Source organism: Erpetoichthys calabaricus, chromosome 10 (assembly GCF_900747795.2).
Source record: "Erpetoichthys calabaricus chromosome 10, fErpCal1.3, whole genome shotgun sequence".
In the NCBI taxonomy this organism is placed as follows: domain Eukaryota; kingdom Metazoa; phylum Chordata; class Cladistia; order Polypteriformes; family Polypteridae; genus Erpetoichthys; species Erpetoichthys calabaricus.
Genome location: NC_041403.2, coordinates 53,296,714 through 53,309,751, shown reverse-complemented (window position 1 = coordinate 53,309,751; position 13,038 = coordinate 53,296,714). Strand labels below are relative to the sequence as shown.

The window sequence follows — 13,038 nt, the reverse complement described above, 5'->3', positions numbered from 1 at the left end:
CTTCATTACACACAGAGTGATATATTTCAAATATTTATTTCTTTTCATTTTGCTGATTATGGATTACAGGTAATGTAAACTCAAAAATCAGTACCTCAGAAAATGAGAATATTACATAAGACCAGTAAAAAAATTATTTTTAATACAGAAATGTTGGCCTACTGAAAGGTATGTCCATGTACACACTCAATACTTGGTCGGGCTCCTTTTGCATGAATTACTGCATCAATGTGGTGTGGCATGGAGGCGATCAGCCTTTGGCACTGCTGAGGCTTTATGGAAGCCCAGGATGCTTTGATAGCGGCCTTCATCTCATCTGTATTGTTGGGTCTGGTGTCTCTCATCTTCCTCTTCACAATACCCCATAGATTCTCTAGGGAGTTTAGGTCAATACGAGTTTGCTGGCCAATCAAGCACAATGATACCATGGTCATTAAACCAGGTATTGGTACTTTTGGCAGTGTGGGCAGGCGCCAAGAACTGCTAGAAAATGAAATCAGCATCTCCATAAAGCTTGTCAGCAGAGGGAAGCATGAAGTGCTCTAAAATTTCCTGGTAGACATCTATGCTGAATTTGGACTTGATTAAACACAGTGGACCAACACCAGCAGATGACATGGCTCCTCAAATTATCACTGACTGTGGAAACTACACAATGGACCTCAAGCAACTTGGATTCTGTGCCTCTCCACTCTTTCTCCAGACTCTGGGGCCTGGATTTTCAAATGAAATGCAAAATTTACTTTCATCTGAATTGAGGACTTTGGACAACTGAGCAACAGTTCAGTCCGTTTTCTCCTTAGCCCAGGTAAGACGCTTCTGACGCTTCTGTCTCTGGTTCAGTAAGTGGCTTGACACAAGGAATGTGACAGTTGTAGCCCATACTGCCCAGTAGCCTAGACTGACGAAGCTGCTTGGATGAGCAGTGAAACGTATCTACCTAACAAGAAAGAAGTCCAGTTGCCATGACTCAACTACCAGATAATTTCACATGGATGAATGAGAATCTTCACAGACATACAGTAGTTGTAGTCCATGTTCCGGATATGCCTGTGTGTGGTGGCTCTTGAAGCACTGACTCCAGCCGCAGTCCACTCCTTGTGAATCTCCCCCAAATTCTTGAATGGGCTGTGCTTCACAATCCTCTCAAGGCTGCGGTTGTCCCTGTTGCTTGAGCACCTTTTTCTGCCACATTTTTTCCTTCCACTCAACGTTCCATTAATATGCTTGGATGCAGCACTCCGTGAACGCCAGCTTCTTTAGCAATGACCTCCCCATGATTGTGTGGCCTACTGAACTAGTCTGATAGACCATTTAAAGGCTCAGGACACCTTTGCAGGTGTTTTGGGTTAATTAGCTGAGTGGGGTGTGACACCATGAGTCTACAATATTGAACTTTTTCACAATATTTTAATTTTCTGAGATACTGAATTTTGGGTACTCATTAGCTATAAGCTATAATTAGCAAAATGAAAAGAAATAAACATTTGAAATATATCACTCTGTGTGTAATGAATCTATATGATGTATGAGTTTCACTTTTGGAATTGAATTACTGAAATAAATTAACTCAATGATATTTTAATTTATTGAGATGCACCTGTATTACATATATGTTTAAAACTATTAGACTGACTACATGTTTTGATATTAAATTGATTTACAACTGTATTTGTACATAAATAGTGTCATCTGCAAAATTGTAATTACATTTCTTTTCAATGTTGTACTTCAATGTGACATAATAGAAACATTCTAATTACATCTTTTTATTTTGTTCATGAATGCGAATAAAAATAACTGTTTACAATTAAACTACTTTGTGAGTGTAATTAGGAAGACCTGTGATAGATGGATGGGCTAAGGGATATGTGAAATTCTCAAAGAGACGAACTACTCTTTGGATGAATCACTGTCTGTGGGTTAATGGCCCAATTGAGCTCTTAATTGCTATATAAAACCCTTATGTTTAAAACTAATGAGCTTGACTAGGAATTGTTAATTACCTGCATATCTGTAACACAGAATAGTGTACAACAAACAGTGAGCTCTTACAAAAGTAATATAAGACCGAATCTCAATGTAATGGCAGGAAAACATTAAAGCCATTAACTCAATGTAGTTGATTTATTTATTTCTGCCTCTCCCCCCACCAGCCAATACATTATTATACTGTTGAGCTCCCAGACTGTTAATGCCTCTGTTACTGCCTGCATTCTCCTGCCATTCGGCTCAGATTGTCTCGAGAGACGACTTATGGTAGAGCTGAACCCACGCCAAGTTCACCCTCAGTAATCATCAACGGCACTTTAAAAACCCTGAAACACAGTCTAGCTGGAGACATGTCCTTGAATCCACTCACCCTTGGAACACAAAGTAAGGCCTAGAGGGTGAGGCCATGGACTGTAAACCACAAGGTTTCTGGTTAAATCAGCCCTTACGCTCAAGTGAGACCCTGACTTGGATTCTTAATCTGAGTGTACATAGAAACAACTGTATGCTAGGTCTGCACTAAGCACTGGGGCGTTATGTTCACTATAAACAGATGCAACACAAAATGAAAACTTTTGAAAATGTTGAAAAAAAATACAAAACAGCACTAGATTCTCATACACATGCATTAGGTAGGCCAATGAGCTCCAGCATTTCAATTTAACACATTAGAAACATATGATAGAAAATATCTTCACATCAATTTTAGGTACCATAACTTGTACATACACTTTAATTAGTAACTTAGCTGATGTCTTTTTAAAACTCTGACTTTTTGTTTCTGCAGGAAATAATACTTTGCATCTCTTGTGAGGATTTGCTTTTGGGAAATATCAATCCACTAAAACTAAAATAGAGATCACACTCCAGATGTCATTACCTTTCCTGTAAGCCACAAAGAATCCTCTGTGAGCCACATGCCTATCGGAGTGGAAGATAATCGACATGACGTGCCAGGAGGAAGTAAACTGAGGAGGGACGGTCTTGCCACAGTACTTGCCCAAGAGATTACCTTCATCCTCTGGGACCCCATTGTAAATCTTTATGTAGTCATATTCACAGAAATCATGATACTCCAGATCGAAATGATGAAATGTGAGCAGGACGGATGATCCCTCGGCCACAACGATGAGCCATGAGCACTCTGTGTCATAAGGATACTGCCTGGGGAAGTTAGGGCTGGAAATATTTCCAGTAGGTGCTGAGAGAATGCCCCCACATTTAACACCTGAATGTAATAAAAAAAATGATACATTTTATAATACAGAAGAGAAGACACTTAGAATCCACTGTAGGAGCCGAGTTACTGTTTAGTTATATTGTAATTGTGTTGCATAACTAATTTACAATAGTAGAAGCAGTGGTAGGAGTTTCCTTTTGGGACAAAGAAAGTGCTATCTATCTATCTATCTATCTATCTATCTATCTATCTATCTATCTATCTATCTATCTATCTATCTATCTATCTATCTATCTATCTATCTATCTATCTATCTATGGTGAAATTCTTATTTTCATGTCCGACCAACATGCATAGCACTTTCATTCTTTTTGAGTGAACATCAGATTCTCCTGAATGTTAAATCTATTTTGGTACTGTTTTGGGAGATTTTCTATATTTTGTTTCATTATAAAATCATTTCAAATACTTTAATAGAATCTGTTATTTTCTTTGTCACCATTTTGATGACATTATGCTACATTATCTTCTTATATAATATGCTCCCATTTCTGTCCAGGATTTTAAATCACCTGTAGCTCACAAACCATTTGACCTATTTACCTGAAATTTGGTACACATATACTACGTGACGTCTACGGTCTGCTTTTGAGGTGATGATTTTTATTGCTCTTTTTATTTTTATTTTATTTTATTGTAGAATCAACTCGGCCGTGCAGCACATACAGTACATATGGGCGCCGTTCTCATCCCTACCACCTTCACCATCCCTTCCCCTACCTCTTCATATCTTAAATCATTCTTGAGGCAGATTGAAGACTTAAGTGCCAGCTTAAGTGAAAAATTAAGGAAAACTTACTAAGTAATTGCAACACAAACACTGACTTAATCATTTTTAACATGAAAAGATGCCAACGAAAGAAGAGAAGAAGTGAGCCACTAAGGTGGAGAAAAGAAGATCCGCTCAGGAAGCAGCAAGCGCATCAACCTCTGAGCAAATGAATGTTAAACGTACAGAGAAAGAGAATGAAAACTAGGAATGCTCAAGTCAAGTATATTCACTGCATGCTATCGTGCAGTGCGCAGTTACTGGTACAACACATTTCACATTCTAAGGGTGATTCCTTTATTGCAGCAGGTTGTTGTGCATGCATACACCGATGATGTATTAAGCCAATGTCACATCACATGACTTCTAGTCATAGGGTATGTCAGACTTGCCAACTGCAATTGCTGATATTATCACCAGGCCACATCAATTTACACGATTGAAAATTGCCAGGCATGTCAAATTTAGCAGCTGCTTGACAACATAGTCATGCCCACCCTTTTTATCTGAAAATCAATAGTGTGCTGCCTGATGGTGCCAGTGCTGTACGATAGGTTAACAGATACAGTGAGTTCAGCTGCAATCTCGGCACCTTGTTTTTCATTCTGTTGTATTATATAAAACACGAGACAACAGATAGATGAATTCCTTTTCTGTTTGTGAGGTCCAAAACACTTGAATTTCATATTTATTCTCATTACATTATATGTATTGTATTTCTCGATGAGCATTCATTGGTTGTTATCATTCATGCACACAGAGCCCACCCTTCGATTTTTTCAGGGCAAGTCATGGACTAATTAAGTTGAGTCGCTGTGCTGCTAAGATTATTTAAGTAAAGGCTATGACTGAAAATTACTGGAAAAGTCAATGAATGTGGTGTGGCCTTCAGATGTAGTACAGATTTTGTCTGTAATTCACCCAAGAAAATAGAAAGACTATCTTAAACATATGCTCATGTCCAGGCATCTAAGTATTTCAGGCTGTAATTAACTGGAAATTCATTTGAGCATTCAAATCTTGCTTGTCCCAGGACTATGGTCTTTTTTGGAATTATGAAAATCTTGCCATGTGAGAAATAAGTAATAAGCCACTTGCTCTTTTTATGTTGAACGCCCATCACAGTGGAGTACATGGTATTAGTTTAATGTAATTGTTTTTATTTATTTTATAGTTTTTGGACCTGAAGATTGTGTTTCTGTTGTTTGCTTTTTTATTGTGTTTTTATTCTGAAAAGATTGCTTTTAGCTCATGTCTTATTTTATTATTTTGGCAACACCATTTGGAAGTGTCACGTGAACACTATAAATTCAGGAAGTTTTCAGTATACTTTATCTGTCAGTGGACAAAACATTGTCTGTTCTATCTTAGTATAGTTAGCCAATATTTCAAGTAGGCCCTAGTGTTAAGCTGATTTTTGGTTGACTGACTAATGCTCATATCTTCAACATTTGATTTTCCTCTTGATCCCTGTTCTTTAGTTTGCTCAGTTTATTTAATTGACTTCCTGGTTCCAACCTTGTTTCTTGTCCCTAACTATGTCTTTTTTTTGCTTTACCATCTCCTGGGCTTTAGGCACTCACAATAATCCTCAGACTATTTAGTTCTCCTTAATTTATGGGTGTAGTAACTGTTTTCTAATACGAACTTGGAATATCTTCTTATATAATACGCTACCATGGCTGTCCATTTGTCTGTCCAAGATTTTAAATCACCTGTAGTTTGCAAACCGTTTGACCTATTGACCTGAAATTTGGTACACATATACTGTGTGATGTCTACTATCTGCTTTCGGGGTAATGATTGACCTCAAGATTATTCCTCTTTTTATTTTTATTTTATTGTTGAATCAACTCTCAGCAGTGGCCAGCAGGGAATCCATGTGGCACATGCATATGTTCTCATCCCTACCACCTTTGCCATCACTTTCCCTACCTCTTCATATCTTAAATAATTCTTGAGGCAGATTGAAGAGTTAAGTGCCAGCTTAAGTGAAAAATTAAAGAAAACGTACTAAGTAATTGCAACACAAACACTGACTTAATCAATTTTAACGTGAAAAGATGCTGACGGAAGGAGAGAAGAAGCGGGTCACTAGGGTGGAGAAAAGAAGACCTGCTCAGGAAGCAGAAAGTGCGTCAACTTCTCAGCAAATGAATGTTAAATGTACAGAGAAAGAGGATGAAAACTAGGAATGCTCAAGTCAAGTGTATTCACTGCATTGCAGTGCGCCGTTACTGGCAATTCATAAAAGCTGGTGCCTAACATCACTCTCAATCCTGATTGCTAAGTTTAATTGTAAAGTATCCAGTCAGTAACAGCTACAACTCTGAAGGGCTGTTTTTCAGATATCTAGCGGACCGAAAAGCAGAATGCATTGGACGTTTTTCCACACGATGAACCATTCCTTGAGCCACTGCATGCATGTGAGATAATTGTACTAGATACAGAATGGTCCAGCGCCCAGAGTTCAGCTCCTGCCTGTGTAAAGCTTTTGCACTTCTCCATCATCAGCATGTGTTTTCTCATTTTTGTGTGTTAAATTGACTAAGTGTGACTGACTGAGGTGTATGGGATGGACTAACATGCCACCCATTGTTTAAAATGAGCATTTATTACATTTTTGTCTGTATGTTAACATTAATAAGAATGTAAGATGGCACATTTTATTGAAAACATAAAACAATATTTTTCTTACTATATGCAAAATTTCTAGTTGCTGGGAATCAGTTAACTTTGGTGCAGTTGTTAGCACGGTTGCCCCACAGTCCCAGGAGACCAGGCCCAAATTCTGGTATGGTCACAGTCTATGTCACAGGTGTCAGACTCCGGTTCTGGAGGGCTGCAGTGGCTGCAGGTTTTCATTCTAACCATCTTCTTAATTAGTGACCAGTTTTTTGCTGCTAATTAACTTCTTTTGCCTTAGTTTTAATCAGCTTGACTCAGGTCCCTTAATTAGCAGCCAATCAATAACAAGACACAAAACAAGAATCCATATGACCAGCTCATCACAAAATATCTGAAAATAAAGAAAGGTGAAGGTCTCAGTAAGGTTGATTTCTCAAGTCACCAAAACATAGTGAGGGTGTTCTTTAGAAAAAACAGAAAATTGACAGTTTTGGAAATGTCTGCTGTGACAGAATGAGAGCAGCAACAGGCCATGGAATTAAATAACGGGTTTAATTAACAGCAAGAATCGGCTTCTCATTAAGAGATTGTTGGGAGTGAGATTGGTTGGAGTTTGAAGCCCTGATTTAGCTGGTCATCTGTTGGCTCGTTTCACGACTCATTTATTTTTGACTGTCATTTAGTGAAGAAAAGAATCAATTCAGAGGACTGAATCCTTAAAAAGTGGGCTATTAAAATGAAAGGAATAGAATTTAATTAGCAGTGAAAACTGGTCACTGATTTGGAAAAAGGTTAGAATGAAAACTTGCAGCCACTGCGGCCATCCAGGCCTGGAGTTCGACACCCCTGGTCTATGTGAAATTTGGATGTTCTCTCAATGTCGCCGTGACTTGATCTACTGGTCCTCCAGCTTGCTCCCACATCATGAAGTCGTGCAGGTTGACTGGCTGCTGTAAGTAAGTGTGGGTATATGCAGAGGAGGCCCTGCAATGGATTTGAATTCTTGTTATCGTTTGATCCTTACATTGTGCCGTCTGCAGAACCCTAAGTTGGATGAAACTGATTGCATTTACTTGACTTTTACGTAATGTTGTAGAGCCAGAAGTTGAATAAACATAGCATTACCCAAGTAAAGCTTTCATTATCCAAAGAGATAACCCGGGTAAAGTTAGAAACTCATGTTTTATTACAGGTTTACCCAGGTCTGCCGGATAATGTGAATTTTACTTGGGAAATGCTAGTTTTTTTATTTTATTTTATTTTATTTTTTTAATGCTAGGTTTATCCAATTTTCTGGCTCTACCCATAACATATCAAATACTTTTCAAATAAGGCAATAAAATATACTTAAATGTATTTTTCAGTGATAAATTGTTTTTATAAATATAATCATTTATATTTCAGTATTATTTTTACAAAGTAAATTATTTAGTCTATTTCAGCGGTTCTTGTAGTGACTGGGAAGACACATTCTATCAGTGCAATGCATATTTGTTCCTATATGCTCTTGATTTAGGTATTTGAAAATCTTTAGATTTAGATGCAGTGTTTTATAAAGAGGCTTTGCGTTTATCATTAAATAGAGATAAAAAAGCAACATGAACAAGGTTGAGGTAGCAGAGTTTGTGTAGTGGCTGCCTCATATCACTTTAGCCCTGGTTCAGTGCCCAGCGGTTTACTAGTTCATATGGCTATCACAGTCCAGACACATCCTGTTGACTCAACTGGCAAGTCTAAATTGTTCAGGTGTCAGTCTGCCTGCAATGGACTGGCATGCGTGGCTTTGCTTCCCTGTGACTCTGTACTAAGATGAGCAGGTATAGACAAAGGGTGCATGCTCTTCAATCCAATTGCTTGTGTTCTTTTCAAAGAGCCAGTGTCACATTATCCGTACATTTTACGCAAGCACTCGGTCCATTGTAGGATCTGCGGAAGTCAAGAACTGTGGAATGAGTATGTCTGTGATTAATACAACTGTGTTTGTCTTGTAATTGCACATTCAAGTTTGGCTTCATAATTACTGGTACATGAACAGATTTTTTTAAATCAATATTTCAAACAATGAGCATTACGAAAACACATTGTAATTACTCATTACTGAAGGGAAAAATGTGACAGACTATATACTTATGTCAAGACTATTCAAACAGAGTCCAATAGTGAATTATTGATTAGCTTGGAAATTAGACGAATTGTTAATCAAAATTTAAACAATTGTTAACATTTTCAGAAACATACAATGACCTTCATTTCCATTACATTTTAAAATAATCACTTTCTCCCAGGAGAAACCCATTTTTCCCAGTCAACAGACATTCCAAAAAAAATTAAAAAATCAAACAAGTCTTACCTTTATTTGAAGCAGCCTTATTAACCATACAGAAGATATTTACCAGCGCTGCAAAACAAGTTGTGATGCTTTTCATTCTGCACTTTAGCAAAAAGCAGTGCCACAACAGTTCTCATTCGGAAAACAAGCCTGGTTGTAGAGTTAATGGTGAAATTAATAATTTATAATAAATTGGAATTAGCAATTGGATAGCTCCCCTTCCTCCTTCAGTAAATTTTAATGGCCTGTATCAAGTATCCATGTGATGTACATGACACTAGATAACCATGTCAGTACATTTCACGTTGAGAAAAGGCATTAATGTTTGATTTATAGCACAAAAGGTGGAATTAGCATCTTTTTTGTCAGATACTCAAAAATGTCTCCCATGTTGTGACATGATGTGCAACACAAGGGATGTGTGATGGCTCATTGGTGAGTACAGCAGCCGGGATCAAGATGGCCTTGGTTTCTATTTAATGTGTGGAGCTTACACCCACTCCCTGGGTCCATGTAGGCTTTCTCTGGGTGTTTCATGACACATGAATGTGCACCTCTATCTTCATCAGATACGAATAAGTATTATTTATCATGGACTGGTGTCCCCCAAAGATTATTTCCTACCTTGTGCTTGATAATGCCAGCACAGCTTGGAATCCTATAACCTGGTATCAGGCTATGTTCCTTCGGTGGGGAAGTGACAGGGGCAATCCCTAGCTTGTGTGTGTGTTCACCCTCTGATGGACTGCCACCCTGTCCTGGGATTGTTCCTGCCTTGTGCCCAGTGCTTGCTGGAATCGGCTCTAGCTTCCTCATGATTGTTCAAGATAAGCGGGTTTAAAATTAGGTGGATAGATGGTTCTCATTTCCATTTGTCCGCTGTCACCGCTTCATTGGAGTTTGTCCAGCATGAGATTTTGAACAGCCCTCTTAAAGAAGAAATTAAATGTTCAATCTGGTCTGATGGAACTGAATCAAAAATGTACAGCTGTGATCAAATTGGAAGCATCCCCAATGTTTCTCCGTTTGACTGAAGTCTTCCAGCTGTACTGTACACTTTTGCTATTATTGATACCTTCATCCTTTAATTTCCTGAACCACTTCCATCACTACCTCATCTCATTCTCAAAGCCACCTGAACCAGTTTAGAGTCACAGTGGGGCAGAGAAATGTTCTAATTGGAGGATCAGCTTTGAACAACTGCTCAAAGTAGCCAGCCCAGCCGATCACAACTGCAGTGTCATCTGTAAGGACCGTTCCATCAGCCTGCCTAACTGTGACACTTCCGAGGAAAAGATTTGGATGTGCATAATGCTTCGATTCCTCTGTAAGCAGGACGTGGGTCACTAGACCATAGATGGTGTGTCACTTGCTCACAGATTCCTCTAACAAATGCCTCCTTATCTGCCCGTAGAGCCTTAGATTTCCCAGTACAGACCGGAGTTCCCATCAAGCCGTGTGCTGCAACTCCTCTCTATGATATCCAGGGTGCCTTGCGAAATGAAACACCTCCTTCTGGGCACACCGGTAACACCAACACAACCCCTAGCAACCTTCAGGGTCTTGTCACAAAAGGTCTCCCACATCACTTTAGGATCAGCAGTCACACCCAAGTATGTAAGTTCCTCACACAAACTGTATGCAAACTCATTAGAAACAGCCTTATCTTTAAGTCTGGCCAGGTCCTGCCTCATTTTCCTAGTAGGTCCTGCTAGGACGTTGGATATCTCTGGATCCACAGTTCTTGAGGCTGATCCTACAATTAGCTGTGAACCACCCAATCTCACTGAGATTACACAGGTGGTGAAACAGCTGAGGGGAGGAAAGGCTGCAGGGATCTGTGGTATCCGGAGTGAACTTCTTCAGGCTGGTGGTAAGCGCTGTCCTCCTGGCATTGCAAGCAATCTTTGCTTCCATTTGAGAGACTGGCATCATCCCAACTGACTGGAAAATGGGACTTGTCATCCCTATCTGGAAAGGGAAGGGTGATCACTTGGATTACAGCAACTACAGGGGGATAATACTGCTCTCTGTGCCAGGTAAGGTCCTTGCTAGGGGTCATCCTCAGTAGGATCCATGATCACTTGCTCACCTACCAGCGAGCAGAACAGTCGGGTTTTACATCTAAGAAAAAATCTAAGACAGCATCCTGGCACTGAGGGATTTCATGGAGCGTAAACGTGAATATCAGCAGGGTTTATTTGCAGCCTTTGTTGATTTTCATATACGGTTCGACTCAGTTGATGGAGCTGCCCAGTGGGACATCCTGAGACTTCACGGCCTCCCATCAAAGTTACTGTATATCATTGCTAACCTGTATACTGATATCGTGAGTGCTGTGCAGAGTGGAGGCAGAACTTCTGCATTTTCCCCAGTTGATTCTGGGGTTCGTCAGCGGTGTGTTCTGCTCCTACTCTGTTCAGTGCTTGCATGGACTGGGTGTTGAGCAAGGTCGTGGGGTCCAGCGGCTGTGGGGTATCTTTTGGTGAAGAATGATTCACTGATCTTGACTTTGCTGACAATGCTGTGATCTTTGCAGAGTCAATGGAGGCTCTGATGGGGGCTCTTGAGATACTAAGAGAGGAGTCTGATTGTCTGGGCTTGCGAGTGTCCTGATAAAAACCAAAATCCAGGCCTTTGATGACCTCTTGGGCACAGCCATCAGCAGTGTGTGTGTCTGTGGAGAGAGTGTCGACCTTGTCGAGAGGTTTAATTACCTTGGTAGTGACATTCATATCTCTGGTGACTCTTCCTATGAAGTCAGTAAACGGATTGGGAGAGCATGGGGGGGTCATGGGATCGCTGGAAAGGGGTGTGTAGTGCTCCCGATATCTATGCAAAATAACGAAGGTCCAAGTCTTTAGAATCCTGGTGCTTCCTGTCTTGCTATATGGTTGGGAGACATGGACGCTATCCAGTGACCTGAGACGAAGACTGGACTCCTTTGGTACTGTGTCTCTTCAGAGAATCCTTGGGTACTGTTGGTTTGACTTTGTGTCAAATGACTGGTTGCTCACGGAGTCCCGAATGAGGCACATTACTTGTATTGTGAGGGAGGGTCATTTACGGCACTATGGCCATGTGGCGCAATTCCCAGAGGATGATCTGGCTCACAGAATCCTGTGAGGATTGTTGAGGACCCTAGTGGCTGAACCAGGCCAGGGGGATGCCCATGTAACATCTGGTTCTGGTAGATAAATGGTCATTTCCGGAGGGTGGGACTGGACTGCATGTCTCCCTAGGGGGATGCCAACCAGGCTGTTTCATCATATGGTTGGTACAGCAATGCCCTGCACCAGTGCATGCTCCCCAACCTGACCTTACCTGACTGATGTCGAAAAAGTCAAATTAAATCTACTGTGACTCAATGTTGTATTACAATAAAATGTGTAGACTTAAAAGGGGGTGAATGCTTTTTTATAGGCCCTGCTTGAAGATGCTAATTTGTCTTTGAAATTCCGGAAAATCTGTTTCACCCCTCTATTACTGGCGGCTCTTTATTAAAGTAAGGCCATCGACCGTTTATTGCTTAGATTGATAAGGTCTGACAGACTTCAAACAGGCACGTGTCTTGCGTTTTTAAACTCCGTTATTGCCATTACAGCCGCACTGGGTGTTGACACGGCATTACAACACCATCTTGTGTAATTGTTTACTTGGTAACGTTATTTAATAGTGAGGTGATTGGGCTGTCAAAAGGCAGATGATTTACAAATGTAATTCAGGTGTAGTTAAAAAAATAAACAAAGGTTTGTTCGCAATGTGAGATTATGCAGTCCACATTATGAAGTGTGCTCAGTTAACATACGATAATTTGGTTTAGCAAACCCATGTATTTAAAAGATTATACTGTACCATTTAAAGTAAGAATGGGTAACTCAAATAAGTTAGTTAGTTAACCTAATTCCTTACATTGCAGTAATAGTACTCAATGTATCTAGAGTCAGCTTCGCATTTAATCTTCATACGGAATTGCTTGACGGTCTTCCACCGAATTGTTCGCCGCTGACCCGCTCTGATCCCGCGCTCCCAATGATCCATTGTCCGGACCCGTTTGATTCAGTTCAGAGTTGCAGGTCA

At 40.0% G+C, this 13,038-nt stretch overlaps 2 protein-coding genes across 2 annotated transcripts in view; one reads left to right on the top strand and one right to left on the bottom strand.

Moving 5' to 3' along the window:
• The window catches only part of lrrc42 (leucine rich repeat containing 42), a 287,985-nt gene that overhangs the window by 94,834 nt on the left and 180,113 nt on the right, over nt 1-13,038 (top strand). The window lies entirely within an intron of this gene.
• cdcp2 (CUB domain containing protein 2) overlaps nt 1-13,038 on the bottom strand; it is a 30,946-nt gene that overhangs the window by 14,629 nt on the left and 3,279 nt on the right. Inside the window, exon 2 of the mRNA XM_028810580.2 lies at nt 2,873-3,220. Within this exon, the coding sequence (XP_028666413.2) occupies nt 2,873-3,220 (348 nt within the window). The remainder of the gene's footprint in view (nt 1-2,872; nt 3,221-13,038) is intronic.